Raw genomic sequence first — 20,426 nt, forward strand, 5'->3', positions numbered from 1 at the left:
TTAAAATGAAAGTAGTTAATTAATTTATTACATAATGAGATAACAATATTTCAATTAGAACTAGTGATGGACCCATAAATTGTTTTTATACCGATATGGTACCGATATTGAAGATAAAAATGCAGAAAATACCAGTACCGTACCGTATCGATACCGATCGATACTGGTACCGAATTTGCTTATCCCTAGTTCAACCCATACACTTCAGATCCAATAGCTACATTTCGGGTTAAAATGTTTCCCGGTGTACTTTTCTATGCTAATAAAACCAAAAAATAAAATCATGAGATCACTCAAACACGAAATTTCAATAATACTTTTATAGAATACTATTTGAAAAGAAATTATAAAATGAGAAGAACAAGAGATTGTGTAAAAAGTCTAAAACCTTTTTTAATGAAATATTAACTATAAAATAATTAATTACTTTCTAGAAATAAATACAAATAAAATGAACTTTTAATTATATAATTATTAAATTGAATGTTTATAAAATGATTATGTTTCTTTTTCATAAATAATATATACACGCAGTTAAAAATAAGATATTTATATAAGACGAAAGCGATGTTGGAATCATTCTAGGGGGCGATTGTTTTCTGTCGACACCAATGACATGTTTTCCGGCCATCTCTTAATAATAATCTCTTAAAATAATTAATAATAATCATTTAGGTGAAATTAAACTGCGAAAAGACAATCTCTAAGTTCTCAACTAATTCTTATTAATATATATCTATCTTTTATCTTATTTTTTTCTTAATTATTATTTACTCTCACAATCGTCACCCTTACTCTCTATATATAACACCCCCATCTCTCTCATTTCATTTCACTCTTCATCAATTCTCTCTCTCTAACAACTTCATTATCCGCCATGGTTTCTGCAGAATTAGCTCGCACAGCTGTCGGTGTTATCGGTCCGTAAACACACACACACACACACCATTTCAATTCATTCTGATTCTTCATCATATCTCTGTTTAACAATCGATTAATTGCTGTTAATTTGACCTAATTTGATATTATCGGTTGCAGGTAACGTCATTGCACTCATCTTGTTCTTATCTCCTGTGTAAGTAGTTTTGCAACCTCCGATCTACACGTCATTCTTCATTCATATTATAATTCATAGCTAAACCTATACATACACGCGTACGTATATCTATATTTGTATACATTTTCCACTTAAATCTCGGATAAATACAAACTTTATTACAATTTGCTTTACTCCACCGCACTCAAGGTACGCAAATGCACCTTCACAACTTCAATGTGTTATTTCAAATGACAATTTTACCCTTCCCAAAATGCTAATTATTCACATAGTGAAGGGTAAATCCGACCTTTTATCGCTAAACGAAGGTGTGAAATGTGAAGCTCAACCACTTATTAGTTCGGTTACGTGGCTTAACCGACTGGACCACCACCCGAACCGAATCAGGCTTTTTAAAGTTTACGTGATTCAGTTCATGGTTTGGTTTTATTATTATATCTTATCTTATTTTATCTTATTTCGTTAGCTAGCAGTGCACGGATTCTCATGGTTAAAGTTAATAGTATTATAGTTTTATGACTTGATTAATGGTTTTGTTTTTACTCTTTATTTTTATTGTTACTTTTTTAAAATTTATTTGATTCGGTTGGTGAAAAGTAATAATAAAGAAATAAATAACATTATAATTTGACTCACAGAATTTAAGAAAGTGACTTTTATGTTTGACCAAAAGTCAACAATTAAAACCGATTTTTAGAACCAAAACTATATTATAAAAAATATTAATAACGGGGACCGATAAAAAAAATTAAAACCGGTTAAATTTTTTCAGGCCAACGTTCATCCAGATTGTGAAGAAAGGCGCGGTGGAGCAGTTCTCACCGGTGCCATACCTAGCCACATTCGCGAACTGTATGATATGGGTGTTGTACGGGCTTCCAATGGTGCACCCACACAGCATACTGGTCATCACTATAAATGGTGCGGGGTTTGTTATCGAGGCCGCTTATCTGCTCCTCTTCCTAATCTACTCTAACCGCAACAAGAGGATCAAGATAGTACTCATAGCGCTAGTCGAACTAGTGTTTGTTGGCGTTCTAGCGCTCTTGGTCTTGACCGTGGCTCACACCACCAAGGTCCGGTCTAATATTGTCGGTACCATTGCTATTGTTGGCAATATTATGATGTATGCGTCTCCTTTATCGGTTATGGTACGTCTACTGTATTTTTAAAATTTTCATTAACTTGTGACAATTTGGTTTAATTTTTGGTGTTTATTTGTTATTGTAGAAACTTGTGATCACAACTAAAAGCGTGGAATATATGCCATTTTTTCTGTCTTTATTTTCAGCGCTTAATGGTATAAGCTGGACAGCATATGGACTCATTCGCTTTGATCCGTACATCGTTGTAAGTCACTCTATACATGCAATAAGTTGGTATATAATGTGTAATTCATAATATGTTGTGCAATATACATATGCTTAATGGTGTATGTGTATGCGTGTGGGAGGAAGTTAAAAGAAAAAGAAAAAAAAAGATATATATTATATTAAAATTAAATATAAGTCGAGATATCTTTAATGCTATCTGTGTTTTTTGGGTTGTGGGGCCCATAGAATATCATTGGAAGTTGTGAGGTGATTAATGTGTTATTAAAAATGTTGTTTGTTCATTTATTAAAACAGAAAATGTGAAATTTATATTTTATTTTTAACAAATATGGCAATTTGTTTGTTAATTAGTTTTAAAGTTGTTTCACTTTTTACCCGCTAGTCATTATACATTTATATGGTCTTTAAAGTTTAAAGTCATAAGATATGTTTTTTTAAGTAGATTATTAATAAATAATCAAATCCTACATTTCACATTCCTTTTTCTTTAGCTTTTATAGTTATTTCAAAAATATTTTACACATACTTTTAAAACAAGTTTCTTTTTAAGTTTATTAATAATAACAAATACATCATATACCTTGTTAAATCAAGTACAATCCTCAATATATAACTAAAATCGTAGGTGACAAAAATAAATAAATAAAAAAAGTCGTCGTTTGAAAAAACAATACTGATATATACTTCTTTTTAAGACAAATTTGTTTAATTTACTTCCCAAGGCCCGGAATCTTCGGGTGTTTTAGAGATTTTGTTTGTCGATGGGCCACCAACCACAAGACCTAAAATATATAACTAATATATAAATAAGGAAGTCGTATAAACGCTTTCATCAATTATTTAACTTAACATAAAACATGACTATGTAACCGTATAACCGTCTCTTTTGTGTCTCAGATACCTAATGGGCTTGGGTCACTGTTGGGGATATCACAATTGATACTATATGCCACCTTTTACAAGTCTACACAACAACAATTGGCTGAAAGGAAGACGGCTGCAGAGATGGGCTTAGCTGAGATGGGCCAGTCTGCAGGCCCATCAAAGAGATCTAATGTGGTTCGTGATGAACAGCCTTGAAGACATGAAGTGATGTGAGGTTATAATACATTTGGGCTTAGTGGTCCAAATTATGAAAATTAATATTTTGACTTTTAGCTATTAGAGGTTAGGGTGGATGGTTATAGATGTGTGATATACAAATATATCTACATGTCTTTTCTTTTAAAGTGTTTACGGGCTTTTGTTTTGTGAGTGTAGAACTGTTGATTAGAATAAATCAATGGATTTAGAGATAATATACAAATGAAGTTTTATAAGAGGTATGATTTCTACTGAATTGGTTTAATTGCCAAATAGTTTTGTTACCGTGTCTAAGTCTATGAATTTAATATTTCAATGCAATTTGATATAATTAAAAAGAATATATGTATAAAGGGTTCTATTACATTAGCTTCTACTTAAATGGCTTTTTCTTTTTGTTAAATAAAACATATCAGTATTGATAAATGATTATTTTATAGACAGGATTGCTGAAATTTAGACACCAATCCTTACTTCTAAAGCCTATGGGATATTAGACAAGTTATAGATACTTATGTATATGATTTATATTAGAGGGTATTAGAGTGTATTTATGTACTCTATTTATATCTTGTAATTATTCACATTACAGAATATACAATACAAACCTTCGTTTTTTATCTTGGTATCAGAGCCAAAGGGTCACAAACCCTAATATCCTTTTTCTGCCGTCACCCACCCTAGCAACCCGCCCTCTGCTTCCATGGCGCTTCTTGCACCCTTCACCATAGCCGACAAACAGAGTCACAACTCACACAAGTTCGGCTTTACCCTCTCTACAACCAATTATGGCCACTGGAAAACAATGATCCAGTCCTTCCTTGTTACCAACAACCTTTTACCCTATGTTAATGGCACCATTACTTGCCCAGATCCGTTCATCACTATTCCTTCCGCTGAAAAAGACCAGCCACCAGTCAGCCAACATAATCCAAACCATGCAACGTGGGTGTCTAATGATGCCCACGTTCGCATGCTACTCCTATCTACCATCTCTGAAAGTGCCTTCCAGCATGTTCAGGGTGATACATCCAGAGAATTATGGCTCTCTCTTGAAAGTGCCTTTGCTCCTCACACCATATCCCGAGAATACACCCTCAAGTCACAGCTTCTTCGCTTGAAGATGGAACCCGATGAGACCACCGCTGCCTATGTGACATTCGTCAATTTCGGGTCATGTTTGTATTCGTTTTTGTATTTGTTTATTATGTAAACCGACCCGATTTGTAAACCGAAGCTTATGTTATAATAAAAAATGATGGATTTATGTTACAATATTGTTTCACACTTGTTGGGTCTTTAAAACATCATATTTTTATTTTTATTTATTTATTTATTTTTGTTGTTTTGTGTTTTTGTCTTGATCCATTTTGCATGAAAACTCTTGTGTCTCACACCCATATTTGACCACTAACATTACCCTATATATACACCACATTTCCTCTTCATTTTCCATTGCTACAACTCCAAAAAAAAAATCTCTCAAACATTAAAGATTCAAGGTTATCTTCTTAAGTGTTATTGAAGGTTTTTAGTCTTTCATCTTAATTAGTTTATGTAGCCTTATTAATACTTGTTTATGGTTGTGCAACATATATAAAATATACACCCCTTGTTTACCTTTGGTAGTTACTTCTCTGATTCCGGTCGGTGAGGTTTCGGACCTCATAAGACAAGGCTTCATGGAGGACTTCGTGTCCTTGACATATATACATCTATATAACTTGTTCATACATATTAATCTTGCTTATTTTAGTTTGTTGGTCATGTTTACAAGTTCCATGGTTATGGGTTTTTAAGAGTCTATGCTTCGGTTTAACCATATCTGAAAGTGTCTTCCAACAATCTACTCCTATCTACCATCTCTGAAAGTGTCTTCCAGCATGTTCAGGGTGATACATCCAGAGAATTATGGCTCTCTCTTGAATGTGCCTTTGCCCCTCACACCATATCCCGAGAATACACCCTCAAGTCACAGCTTCTTCGCTTGAAGATGGAACCCGATGAGACCACCGCTGCCTATCTCCTTCATGCACGTGAATATGCTGATGCCCTAGCCAACATTGGCGAACCATACAAAGACAAAGACCTTGTTATGCTGGTTGTTACCGGTCTCCGTGACGAATATGATGGCTTCAAATCACAAATTGCGGGTCGACAATTTCCCACTGCATTTTCAGATTTATATGCCCTCCTCTCTGATCATGATTACATGATCAGGAAGACTCCAGCAGCCCCTATGCAGGCCTTTACAGCCACGGCACCTCCAGCCAGCACTCCCTCTGTCGCGGCTCCTTCATTTCCTCCTGACACGGTTCATGCTCTTCAGCAAGTTATGTCACAACTTGGCATTCAAGTTCAGCCACAATCTTCGTTTTCACAGCCCGTTTTTCCACAACCTCAGGCGAACTATGCTTCTCGGGGCCGTGGCCATGGCTCGTATAGTAGGGGTCATGGAAACCGCAACAACTCTAGGAACTACAACAACAATTATAGTTTCAACAACTCCAATGGTGGAAATAGAAATCAGTTTCCATGGGCATCTAATCAAAACATGGTTTTTGGAACTTGTAACAGGTGCAGAATTGGACATATTCCATTTCAGTGCCCTAACATGGATCCCAGTACCTAAGAGACCTCCTTCACCTTCAGCAAACTTTGCTGACTACCGTTCACAGCCAACAACTAATTGGCTTCCTGACATTGGTTGCAGCGGACACTCTGTTATGGATCAGCACAGCCTTGATCACTTAGAACCATACTATGGTAAGGATTCTCTTTATGTTGGTATGGTGAAAGTCTCCCTATTTTACACATTGGTTCAGCTAAAATTTACTCCCCACATAAAACCTTTACCTTTTCAAACATCCTACATGTTCCTCAATTAAAACAAAACCTCCTTTCTGTCCAACAATTTTGCTTTGATACCAATGTGTTTTTTGAATTTCACTCTACTTTTTTTGTTGTGAAGGACACGTTTACACGGGAAACCCTCCTCACAGGTCCAAGTGACAACGGACTTTACTCTTTCCGCCTTCCACTTCCACGTGCTGTTAATCGTGTTGCTTTTTCTGCTGTTCGTGCATCTTCTGACACATGGCATCGAAGACTTGGACACCCACACCCAGATCTTTTGAAATTTATCTTATTTCACTTGTCTCTTCCTGTTAGTAATAAAAGTTTGAGTGCCTCTTGTAATTCATGTCACATGAGGAAATCCTCAAAGCTACATTTATTACCTTCTTCATTTAACAGTACTCATGTTTTGGATTTAATCTTTTGTGATGTTTGGGGCCTTGCTCCCCTTAAATCCTTTAATGGTGATTCTTATTTCTTATTATGTGTTGATCATTTTACACGGTACATGTGGATTTTTCCATTAAAATATAAATATGATGTTTGTGCTACATTTAAAACTTTTCATGCTATGGGTGAAAGATAATTCAACACCAAACTTAAATCTATTCAAACAGATTGGGGAGGGGAATTTCGATCTCTTTCTCCCTACCTCTCTTCCTTAGGTATTATTCATCGTCTCTCATGCCCTCACACTAGTGAACAAAATGGTTTTGTTGAGAGATGTCATCGACATGTGGTGGAAACGGGTCTTACTCTTCTTGCACAGTCAGGTGCTCCTAAACGGGTCTAGAACTTTGCTTTTGATACAGCTGTTTACCTGATTAATAGGATGCCTTCTCGTGTTGCTTCCAAAATCTCTCCTTTTGAACACATTTTTAAACGAAAACCTGATTATTCCTTTTTAAAGGTGTTCGATTGCCAGTGTTATCCTCATCTTCGTCCTTACAATCCTCACAAAATGGACTTTCGTTCCTCACCATGTCTCTTTCCTGGTTACAGTCCTGCCCATCATGGTTATCGTTGTCTAGATCTCAAAACACATCGCATATACATTGCACACCATGTTCGGTTTCATGAACAACATTTCCCTTTTCTTCAAATGTCCTCTCCTGAGTCTACACAGTCCCAACCTGACCCTTACTTCTCCTCCTTTCATGTTGCTCTCCAACACAGCCTATCACAGAACCCGTTATGGCCCAACCAATTCTCCCTATTTCTGACCCGCAAACCAGCCCGCAACTAGCTTATCCAGACCTACCAAATCAGCCCACTACTGGCCCACAAACATCCCTACCACAATTTGTTTCTGACCAGCAAACCAGCCCACAGCCAGCCCACTCACATACAACTGCCTCTGTCAAAACACAACCGACCCAACCTATCCCAAATCACCCAACATCTTCGGCCTCTATCCCACCTAACACCTCCACTAGACCAGCTCATCTTCACCAAAACCCTCCTAAAACCAAACGTTACGATCCCTTAGCCTTTCACACCACCACTGAACCAATTGTCACTGAACCCACAACTTTCACTATTGCTAACAAGGATCCTCAATGGCAACAAGCCATGTCTGAGGAATACAAGGCTTTGATGAAAAATGGCACGTGGACTTTGGTTCCACCTATCTCCAATGTTAATGTGGTTGATTGCAAATAGGTATACAAAGTCAAACGGGACCAACACGGGGCTATTAAATAGTACAAAGCATGCTTAGTTGCAAAAGGGTTCAATCAACAAGCTGGTGTTGATTATCATGAAACCTTCAGTCCGGTTGTCAAACCAACCACCATCCGGGTTGTTCTTTCACTGGCAGTTACCCATGGGTGGTCTCTTCGTCAACTAGATGTGCAAAATGCCTTTTTACATGGCGATTTAAAAGAGACTGTTTATTTGAGACAACCACCTGGATTTGTGGATCCAACTAGACCTAACCATTTATGCCTTCTACACAAGTCCTTATATGGCCTGAAACAGGCCCTAGAGCATGGTTTCAATGTTTATCTAAAGCTTTACATCTCTTGGGTTTCAAAGGGTCCACCACCGATCCTTCACTTTTTATCTACTTTTCTGCAAGGACTGTTCTTTACATGTTTGTTTATGTTGATGATATCATCCTGACTGGTAATAATAATGCAGCCATTAATCATGTTGTTAAAAGCTTGAGCTCCACTGTTGCCCTTCAAGACATGGGTGCACTGTCTTATTTCTTAGGAATTGAAGTTAAATCTGTCGGGTTGGACATTATACTTTCTCAACGGAAATACATTTTGGAAATCTTAACAAAGGCTGGCCTTTTACACTCCAAACTGGTTACCTCTCCATGCTCCACTACAGCTCCCCTTTCCCTTGGTGACAGTCCAGTTTTTGATAATCCAGTTCGTTACCGACAGGTTGTAGGTGCTCTTCAGTATCTCACTTTAACTCGGCCCGACATTGCCTTTGCTGTGAACAAAGTTTGTCAATATATGCATTCCCTAACCGTAAATCAATGATCTGCTGTAAAACGCATTCTTCGATATTTACAAGGCACTTTGAATCATGGTCTGCTCATCAAACGGTCGTCTGGATCCACTTTGCATGCTTATACCGATGCGCATTATCAGTCTCTTACTGCTTTTTTGGATGCAGACTGGGCTGGCTGCCCCGATGATCGTCGATCCACGGGGGGATATGCCATTTATCTTGGTTCCAATCTTGTATCTTGGTCTGCTCGGAAACAGAGGACCGTCTCTCGATCATCAACTGAATCTGAATATAAAGCTTTGGCTGACACAGTTGCTGAACTTACCTGGCTTGATTATCTTATGCGTGAACTTCGAGTACCTGTGAAATTTGCTCTGATCTTATGGTGCGAAAATCTGGGGGCTACATACCTATATGCAAATCCTATTTTTCATGCCCGTACGAAACATGTTGAAGTTGATTTTCACTTTGTACGAGAGAAGGCCGCTCAAGGTCGACTTTCTGTTCAGTTCATCTCTACACATGATCAGATTGCAGACGTCTTTACAAAGCCGTTGCCAACTGACAGATTTGTAACTCTACGGGACAAGCTACAGCTTGTTTCCCACACTTAGCTTGAGGGGGGATATTAGACAAGTTATAGATACTTATGTATATGATTTATATTAGAGTGTATTTATGTACTCTATTTATATCTTGTAATTATTCACATTACAGAATATACAATACAAACCTTCGTTGTTTATCTTGGGAACACTATACCAAATGGCAAATGTAACAAAGAATTTGTAAAGAAGAGGTGATTGTATCATGAGAAGACTTTCAATGAAGAATAAAGTATGTTTGAGGGAATAACTTAACAGAATTAGAAACATGACAAATAGAAGATTGCAACATGGATAAAAGATCATACAAGCACGTAAGAAACATGTTTCAAAGTCAATGGTGGACAAACTAAGAGAAAGAATTGGGCTGTTAAAGTCGTCCAAAATCAACTCGAGCACCAAAGGAGTAAGAAAATTGCACAATTCAGGCCAATAGATGTTGCTATAGGGAGATATGAAAGACCCAGAAGCATACGAAGCTCTTGATCCCGTACGCTAATTTTTAGGGGCTCGTGAGAGAAATCACTCAAGATCTCGAAATTGTTTTGGTTGATTGATCATTCCTTAAGCGCGTAGCTAACTGTTCAACCTAGAATATTCATCAAATACTGTTTAATTGATCTTAAAACATCTCTATATAGTGATTGTTAAGTATACTTAAAAGGGGAAAAAACTAAAATAACTTCAAAATTCTCATAAAAACTTGACTTTAATTTGTATCTGAAAAAAAAAAAAAACCCAACCAAATTTTTTAGTACCATTTAAATAGTTTCTGTAAAAAGGTTAAAAGAATTTCAACTGATAGTGTGCTTCAAAAACATAATTTTAGTATATTTTAATATAACTTTTTTTCTTTACTTCTAAACCCTGTCACGTAGCATAAGTTTATGTTTTCATTTTAAAATTAATTTGCTTATGTAGAGATAAATAATTAATGAAAAATTGGATTTTATAATCCTATGACATAAAGGTTTATACTTGCCTTTCACTCATTTAATTAACAATAACGATTATAAATGAAACGAAGAAACGCATTAGTGAAATCGAGTATAAATCAAACGTAAATAAAGTGTAAATTTATGATGATTATATCACTGGGATTGCTTTTGCTACAAAAAAGTTAAGATTATCATTTTTCAAAGTGTAGGTACAGATTATTATAGACCAATTTAAGATGTTAAACGAGTATTAGGTGCAGTTTGTTTTTAAGAGGTAAAATGTGTGCAACATGCGAATCATATCTGCAGACCTCTGTATAAGAAAGGTGAACCAAAAGTCTGCAGTCCGTAATAAGAAGGTTGTTTGCTTTTTAACTTCTGAATGCTGCTAAAATAAACTGAAATTTAAATAAACCGATTTTTTTACTAAAAGAGTTTTGCAACATTGAAATTTAAATAATAGTTGTTGTGGAGGGGTGACGACCGGTGAAGGAGCGAGGGGTGGTGGCTAGGGTTGAGAGTTTGTGAAGGAGAACAATGGTTTATGAGGTTAGAAGAGGTAAAAAGAAGCCGAGCCAGATTTATAAACAAGAGGAATCTACGCAGATGTTTGCGAGAAAACAATTACTCTGTAGAAGCTCATGTCTACGCAGATAGAAGAGCGCTCGCAGAGCTTTTTTATTTAAAAGAAAAAACAAACACTATAAGCTCCCGCTCGGTAACTTCTAGGGTAAAACTGTACATATGGTTTAAGTCACGTACGATTCTGAAAACACAACAAATTACCAGGGATGTTAATGCAATATTCATTTCAGGTTGAATGATAAGAGCCGCAGGCGAATACGAAAGCTACTGCGCATCCGTAGGGCAAGTTAACGGCGGAAAACGTCAGCCAGGCATCGTCATAGTTTCCGGTAACAATCTCTTTTTATATCATCAATTAAATTAGATCCATAAATATCGTAGATCTGAACACGTTTGATTTAGAATTTGATTTTGTAACGATTATTATTGGATTTGGACTAGTTAGGTCTTCTGTGTTGCTGTGGTTAATATTTTTACTCGATTGATTGTTAATTTGTTATTCGTAATCGTGTTATTTTCACTGTTAATTGAAGATTTGGAAAACTTAGTATACATCAGAGATATCGGTGGTGTGGAGGTGAACAATAACTGAACCGTTAACTGAAACGGAAACGGAATCGAAATTATACGAAAACCAGTTATCATTTTATTTCTACACTCGGTTAATTGAACCGGACAAGTCATATTTTCATATATTTCTAGCTTTTATATCTGCATTCCGTGTATTTCATGTTTTATACCACCATTTCATGTATTATGCATCCATTTCATGTATTTTGAAGCAAAAATTTTAGCTCAAGTTTAATTTTGGTTATTAACCGAGCTGAGCAATTCATATTTTCATAGTTTTTTCTTACCTCCATTTCATGTATTTATACGTCCTTTCATGTATTTATAAGCAGAAATTTTAGTCTCAAGTTCAATTTTGGTTGTTAATCGAACCGAACCATCCATTTTTTTTTTATATATTTATAGGTTTTATACCTCCAATTCATGTATTTCATGTTTTATACCCACTATTTCGTTTATAAATACATTCACTTCATGTATTTATGCATTCGCTTCATGTATTTCGAAGCAAAAGTTTAAGGCCAACCAAGTTTGATTTTGGTTATTAACCGAAATTAAATTAATCGAACCGAAAACCGACAAACTAACCGACTAACCGGATATCAATTGGTTAATTCGGTTGAGACTAATAACTGAATTATGCACATTCCTACTTTTTTTTAATAGTAAGCAGTCTGATTTTCTGGTGAAGTTACATTTTGAGTGAAAATACTCACTATAGAAAAGCTATGAGATTAAAAATTAGGTGTTTTGTGAATGAAATGATTCATGAATAGCTGTTAAATTACGTATCCTCTATTCCTCTGTAGCATTACATACTTGTGTTTGGGAAAAGTAACTTGTTTTATTTAAGCTTTCAGGTTACAACCTTAGCTTACTGTTTTTATAAATGATAATAAGAAAAAAGAAGACAAAAAGTAAAGTCTGTTTTTGCCAATAATTTTCTTTTTCTTGTGAGGACCCTGGGCATTTTGACCAAGGCTGAATAACGAGCTCAGCTAACTTTAGCTTGAGCTCAGGCTTTGAACTAAACAAGCCTGCTTGGATCTGCTCGGAAACTCTTAACAAGCTGAGATTTAAGCTCAGAACCCGGCTCTAGGGATAAAGCTCGAGTCGGCTTGCGGCTTGACGAATTAGCTTGTTTAGTTTTGATATTTCGAGGATTTTATTTATTACTTGCATGTGTGAATACATATAATAATACAAAATTATATCCCTTGCACGTATAGATAGATCTAACAACAAGAAAGGGTCTGATGGGTATTTTTTTGCTTATAAAAGCTAAACTTCTTAAATGGCATACAAAACACTTAGCCTAAGCGAGCCAAACAAGCGAGCTTATCTCAGCTTGGACTCAACTTGAACTTTACACGACTCAACTTGGCTCGATATTATACAAGCGGGCTTCGAGCCGCGAGCTATGTTTTCAACAACTCTTAAAACATGTTTCTTTATCTAGTAACTGCAAATTTTCTTAACATTATGAAATGAGGAAATATACAAGTCACATAAACATTATATTATATTTAGGACATTAAATTTCAAATTTGATGTTATTATAGTTTTTGTGGATTTGGAGTATTTTCTTGGAATGGGCAAGTGATGATTGCTAGTTGGAATGTTGGATAAGATCATAAGAATAATATAACCTATTAACGCCTACAGCCTATATAATAGTTACTTATGATAAGGAAATACAAGTTTGAGAATGAATTTTGTGCATGAAATCAAGTACAATAATAATCAAGAACAAACCTTCTGTGATGAACTAGTCTGGTAGAAATAGAACAAAACTGATGCCTTTTGTCAGTTTGTGAATTACAATGAGCTGAATTCTGCAACATGAATAATTCATTCTCTGATATATTTATGATTTGCAGGTTTTGAGTACAAAGCATAATGGGTGGTGGTAGAGTTGCTCATCCGGTCTTGAAAGGCCCCAGTGTTGTGAAGGAGCTGGTTATTGGAGCGGTGCTTGGGTTAGCCGCTGGTGGTCTGTGGAAGATGCACCACTGGAACGAGCAGAGAAAAACTAGGGTGTTTTACGACCTTTTGGAGAAGGGTGAGATCAGTGTGGTTGTAGAAGAATGATCATTGCATTGTGAGTTTGTCCATGATATTTGAAGTCAGACAGTTATATAAAACCGATACGGTTGGTTTTTAATTTGAAAAACATAGAAGTGTGGCATTGAAGTTGTGCTAAGAGGTGTACTTTATTTAAAAGAATTGTGGGATTGTGGCTTTTGATTTATTAATGATGTTATGGTTTACTCTTCATGGCTTCTACTTGGTTGAGATGAATTTGAGTTTTTGAACATCCCTCAGTGAAAAGAAATTCATCAATGGTAATTTTGTAATTAAAATTCAAAGTTAAACCGGAATTTCAAAATTATTATTAACGGGTTAGTTCAGTTTTACCTTAGCCGTTGACTGGACCGGACCGTGTGTGATTGATCTTGGTTTGGGATGCCAGTTTAACTATCCGCTCTACTAATAGTCACCGTTACTAAAGATCCAATTAATTATTTATATTTGGTTTACGTCTGAACGAAAGGCTAATATTCTCTTATAATTCAAGAGAAAATCTTATGTATTCGGTCGGGTCACTTATGTTTTGAGCTCTTGTCCAGCTTGTCTAAGCGGTTTTTGTCGTTCTCTAGAAGAAACTTGTATACGATGTAAATTTTTATATGCTATGTAAACATTTGATTACTAGGTGATCTTTGTAAGCCGTTTTTATTTTTCCAAAACGAGCCATACAAGATATAAATGCTGTAAAGAGTTGGAAGATGAATTGGTCCTAAATATCAACCATATATAAGACCGGTGTTTATAAACCTTTGAAATGGTCTGGACCGTCTTAACTGAAGCAAGTAGGCCAATATGAGATCCAAGGCTCCAAGCACCAAGCGGTTCAGTTATGGAGGTTTACCGATTTTAATAGTTCGGTTCGCTTTGGAACTTGGAGATGGTCATATGTAAACCGAATCGTGAAACACTTTGTTAATATATATATATATATATATATATATATATATATAGTATTTTCAAAATATGTAGTTATGCATATGTTTTATAAATGTGAAACGTCTTTTTTATGTTAGAAATTTTAAAAAAATTAATAATAATAATAATAATAATAATAATAATAATAATAATAAAGTGGGTTCAAATAACCGCGTCGGTCGGGTTGATCACCTAATCCGGTGTAAGGCCCCGTAACCGGTAACCCTACTTTCGTGTTGGATTTACTCATAAACACAGTTCTAAATATCAGAGTTAATTAAAAACTTTACGCGGAATATAAAACTTTCATAAAACATTACATATCAATTCATACTCATGTCTTAAAACATTCCTCTTGTCTTTCAAAATCAAAACATAACTTATAAAACATATCGGATCTTCAGATGCCAGGTCTTAGTCTTCTGCCATGTGTCCTCCACTCAAGCCAGCTGTCTCATCCTACTCACCTGCGTGCATACTAAAAGTCAGCTACGCTGAGTGAGTTCTAGTTAATCATACACTACCATACAATACCTTGTTACATACATACGTACTTAACCTCATAACTTTCTTTCATTCACACATAAGTACTCATACCTTCATTCTTACTTACATACTTTCTTTACATTCATAATCATACGTTTTAAAGAGCCTTTCGCCCTATAACCTCACAGATATTATAAGGGTCTGGTCCCTAACATCACAGATATTATAAGGGTCTGGTCCCTATCATCACAGATATTATGAGGGTCTGGTCCCTAACATCACAGATATTATTAGGGTCTGGTCCCTAACATCACAGATATTATGAGGGTCTGGTCCCTAACATCACAGATATTATTAGGGTCTGGTCCCATGTTTTCGAATATTAGTAGGGTTCGATTCCCTCTTCGTTGCCATACAACCATACATCCGTTATTTCCTTCTTTTATTAACTTTCTTACGTTCATACCCCTAAGCATACATATCATACTTACCTTAACTTAGCGTTACAACCTGACAGTACGTGCAATATCCGAAGATCGTTCACGTACCGTCATGCCATCATTCATACATTTCACATTATTCACATAAGGCATACACTTATCTCTTAGGATAAGTGTATTAACAAACATATTAAGTATGCACACAGCCCCGAAGACGTAACACATAAATGGGGCTAGAAACTCACCTGGATCCTGTTACGCTCGCCGTTGATCGTAATTCCTTTCTTTAACTGGGCTCGGCTAACTGTATAATATTTACACATATCAATTAACTACTGCTACTCGTTTGTATTTCTATCTATATATGACCCACAACGAACGGGGGTCCGGGGGCAGCGCCCCTGGCAGCGGGGTTCTAGGGGCGGCAGCCCCTAGCGGGGTCCAAGGGGCAGAGCCCCTGGCTGGGGTTAAGCTGCCAGGTCAGCTTGGAAAAATTTTATTTTCGATAACTGCCTTAACACATTTTCCATTAGGTTTTTAATTTATTTTATAGACGAACTTCGCTTCAGGCGAAGTTAAACCTTAGGCGAACTTGGAAACAGCTTGGTTCTGGCTTGATTCGATCGAATAGGAACACGTTCGATCGAATAGGAACACGTTCGATCGAATAGGAACACGTTCGATCAAACAGGAACACGTTCGATCGAATAGGAACACGTTCAATCGAATAGGAACACGTTCGATCGAATAGGAACACGTTCGATCGAATACAACACTCATTCGATCGAATACAAAACTCATTCGATCGAATGAGTTGGAGACCATTCGGTTGCTTCCCTATTCGGTCGACTGGACTTGTTCGATCTACGCATTCGATCGAATGGACTGATTCGATCGACTGGTTCGATCGAATGAGTCTGATTCGACTCCTTCAAGCTGGGCGACGGAGAAACCCACGGGTTTTCCAGATTTTCCAGATTTTTGACCCAAAATCGAAGTTTTTGACATGGAAATGCTCGGGATTGAAAGGGCTATCGATTCCTAGTACTTTTAAACACAAAAGCTTGCATTTTGACACCAAAACAAGGCGGTTTTTGACCCGAAAACTCAAGTTACGAAAATGGGAGTTTTTGCTCGATTTGAGGTCGAAAATGGTTATGAAAACGGATGATTTTCGAGAGGGACTTACCAAAAACGATTAGGAACAAGATTGTGGACTCGGATTTGTGATTTGAGAACTTTCTCTCTCTAGCTTCTCTCTCTAGAAATGAGAGTGTTTGGGTGGGTGTAAGTGAAGGAAGATGGTGAAAATGGTGGAAGTGTCAAGAACTTTCGTTTATATACTACGGGTTTGGTTAGGCTCGGGTTGGCTTCCTACGGGTCGAGACAGGCCGAGTTCATAAAATAACTAAGCCCAAGACCCGTTCCTTACTCGACATTAAATAACTAAAACGTGAAATTACTAAACATAACTTTCTTTTATTTATCAATATAAAAATTTTAGGATGTTACAAGTCTTCCTCCCTTAAAGAGGTTTCGTCCCCGAAACCTAACTATTACATAAACAAACTAGGGTAAAACTTGCGCATCTCATCCTCGACTTCCCAAGTAGCATCGGATCCCTTGCGGTGTTTCCATATCACTTTGACCAAGGGTATAATCTTGTGACGAAGCTGCTTCTCCTTGCGATCAACGATCTTTATCGGTTGCTCGATGTAGTTCAATTGTTCATCAACCTCGATGTCCATTAAGGGCACGTGAGACGTGTCATCAGCTAGACACTTCCTCAGATGAGAAACATGGAAGGTTGAATGAATTCCTTCTAACTCATCGGGTAAATCCAGTTTGTAAGCTACTTCACCCACACGTTTTACAATCTTGAACGGTCCAATGTACCTCGGACTCAACTTTCCTCTTTTCCTAAAACGGATAATCCCCTTCCAAGGCGAGACCTTAAGCATCACATAGTCGCCAACGTTAAACTCAATTGGTCGACGCCGCTTATCCGCATAAGACTTTTGTCTGTCTTGAGCGGCTTTCATTCTTGCTTTGATCTGATCGAACTTTGAAGACGTTTCTTGAACCACTTCTATACTTCCCATTTCCTTCTGACCAATCTCACCCCAACACACCGGGGTTCTACATCGTCTACCGTACAGCATCTCAAACGGTGGCATACCAATACTCGAATGGTAACTGTTGTTATAGGAGAACTCTGCCAGATGCAGATGATCATCCCAACTTCCACCAAAATCTAAAACGCAAGCACGTAGCATATCCTCAAGGGTTTGGATCGTCCTTTCAGACTGTCCATCGGTTTGAGGATGATACGCCGTACTGATGTTCAACCTCGTCCCCATAGCTTCATGAAATTTCTTCCAGAACCTCGAAGTAAACCGTGTATCCCTATCAGACACGATCGATAACGGTACTCCATGCTTGGTTACAATTTCCTTAATGAACAAGCTTGCTAACGTTTCTGACGAGATGGCCTCTCGTATGGGCAGAAAGTGAGCACTCTTGGTCAAACGGTCCACAATCACCCAGATGGTATCATGTTGCTTAGCTGTACGAGGTAGCTTAGTTACGAAATCCATGGTGATGTGTTCCCATTTCCACTCAGGTATCTCTAGCGGTTGCATCTTCCCACAAGGCTTTTGGTGTTCGGCTTTGACTTGTAAGCAAGTTAAGCACTTACCAACATAATCCACTACATCGCTCTTCAATCCTGGCCACCAGTAATCTCTTTTCAAGTCTTGGTACATCTTTGTAGCTCCTGGATGGATTGAGTACCTTGACTTATGAGCTTCATCTAAGATTCGACTTCTAAGATCACCATGGCGTGGGATCCACATACGGTCGAACCTAGTCTTAACTCCATGAGTGTTTTCCATCAACTCATCTTGCTGGCCATAAATCCTTTCCTTCTTTACTAACCCTTCATCTATTAACACTTCTGACTGCACCTTGATGATTTCTTCAAAAAGACTCGGGTTCATGATCAACTTGTATGACTTCACTGTTGCAAGGACTTCCTCATTCTTACGACTTAACGCATCAGCGACCACGTTAGCTTTACCGGGGTAATACTTAATCTCACAGTCGTAATCCTTTATCAATTCTAACCATCTTCTCTGCCTCATGTTCAGTTCTTTCTGCTCGAAGAAGTACTTTAAACTCTTATGATCGGTATAGATAGTACACTTAGTGCCGTACAGATAATGCCTCCATATCTTAAGAGCATGCACTACAGCTGCTAACTCCAAATCATGCGTCGGGTAAGTACTCTCATGGACCTTCAACTGTCTAGACGCGTAGGCTATCACCTTCCCTCGTTGCATCAACACGCAACCTAACCCTTGATGCGAGGCATCAGCACAAACAACAAAATCCTCATCACCATCGGGTAAAGTAAGGATTGGAGCTTGCGTGAGTCTTCTCTTTAATTCTTCAAAGGCTTCTTCTTGAAATTTTCCCCAACTGAATACTATCGACTTTCGGGTCATACCGGTCAGCGGTGCGGCTATCTTGGAGAAACCTTCGATGAATCTCCTATAGTAGCCAGCTAACCCTAGGAAGCTTCGTATATCAGTCGGATTCTGCGGAGTCTTCCAATTCGTTATCGCTTCAATCTTAGCTGGGTCCACGGTAATCCCCTCCGGATTAACCACATGACCTAAAAATTGCACTTCTCTTAACCAGAACGCGCACTTCGAAAACTTGGCGTACAACCTTTCTTTCTTCAGAACTTCCAATACCTCTCTCAGATGCTCGGCATGGTCAGACTCACTCTTTGAATAAATCAATATATCATCGATGAAGACGATAACCGACTTATCCAACATCGGTCGACACACCCTATTCATCATGTCCATAAATGCTGCAGGAGCATTTGTAAGACCGAATGACATTACAAGGAACTCGTAGTGTCCATACCGCGTTCGGAACGCTGTTTTAGGGATGTCTACCTCTTTCACCTTCAGCTGATGGTAGCCTGATCTGAGATCTATTCGTGAGAACCAACTCGAACCTTGCAGTTGGTCAAACAGATCGTCAATCCTAGGCAAGGGGTATATATTCTTTACCGTAAGCTTATTCAACTCACGATAGTCTATGCACATTCTCATACTTCCATCCTTTTTCTTCACAAACAAAACCGGTGCGCCCCATGGAGAAACACTCGGTCTGATAAAACCCTTGTCGAGGAGTTCTTGCAGTTGGGACATTAATTCCTTCATCTCGGACGGTGCTAGACGGTAAGGCGCTTTCGCGACGGGCTGGGCTCCTGGTATTAAAATCTATCTGAAATTCTATTTCTCGCTCCGGTGGCAGCCCTGGAAGATCCTTAGGGAATACTTCTGGGTAGTCGCGCACAATAGGAACATCCTTCATTTCTTTCGTCTCGGCCGTAGCGTTGACAACATACGCCAGGTAGGCACCGCACCCTCGCCTTAACAAACCCTCGGCTTTTATCATCGAAATGACATTAAGTCCATAACTCTCCTTATCACCATAAACCGTCACCGCACTACCATCCAATGACTTTAACCTTATCACCTTACTTTTACATACTATCTGAGCCTCAAACTCAGACAACCAATCCATACCCAAGACTACATCGAACCCTCCTAAGGCCATAACATACAAAGTAACAGGGAACTCATGTCCCTCTAACTCTATCTTACAATTCTTAACCATTTTTGTTATTTTCACCAAAGTGTCACTTGCGGTTTCTACTGCAAAAGTTTCAGACACTCGGCAGCCTTTCATTTTAGCGAGTTTACTGAATGTCGTAGCTACAAAACTTCTATTCGCACCAGAATCAAATAATACTAAAGCAGAAATGCCGTTTACTAGGAACGTACCAGTGACAACATCCGGAATCTGCTTGGCTTGTTCTTGGGTCAGCATGTAGGCTCTAGTTCTTGGCCTAGCTTGATCGGCATTCTTCCTTCCACTACCTCCAGCTTCAATCTCTGTACATTCCCTAGAAAAGT

At 37.8% G+C, this 20,426-nt stretch overlaps 1 protein-coding gene and 1 pseudogene across 2 annotated transcripts; both read left to right on the plus strand.

Annotated features, from left to right (window-relative positions):
- The first annotated feature begins 791 nt into the window (after window positions 1–791).
- Window positions 792–11,250, plus strand: LOC143541569 (bidirectional sugar transporter SWEET4-like). The gene is made up of 6 exons (XM_077034363.1): window positions 792–920; window positions 1,039–1,075; window positions 1,830–2,208; window positions 2,288–2,407; window positions 3,289–3,390; window positions 11,209–11,250. The coding sequence occupies exons 1-6, from the start codon at window positions 878–880 to the stop codon at window positions 11,248–11,250; spliced, it is 723 nt and encodes a 240-aa protein (XP_076890478.1). The 5' UTR covers window positions 792–877.
- Window positions 11,181–13,742, plus strand: LOC143541570 (cytochrome c oxidase subunit 5C-2 pseudogene; annotated as a pseudogene). Its single transcript, XR_013136773.1, has 2 exons — window positions 11,181–11,256; window positions 13,378–13,742. The product of XR_013136773.1 is annotated as a cytochrome c oxidase subunit 5C-2 pseudogene (transcript).
- Window positions 13,743–20,426: the final 6,684 nt, after the last annotated feature.

The sequence above is a fragment of the Bidens hawaiensis genome, unplaced genomic scaffold (genome assembly GCF_021521415.1).
Source record: "Bidens hawaiensis isolate Kalapana, Puna unplaced genomic scaffold, B.hawaiensis_p1.1 tig00012613_1, whole genome shotgun sequence".
NCBI classification, from domain to species: domain Eukaryota; kingdom Viridiplantae; phylum Streptophyta; class Magnoliopsida; order Asterales; family Asteraceae; genus Bidens; species Bidens hawaiensis.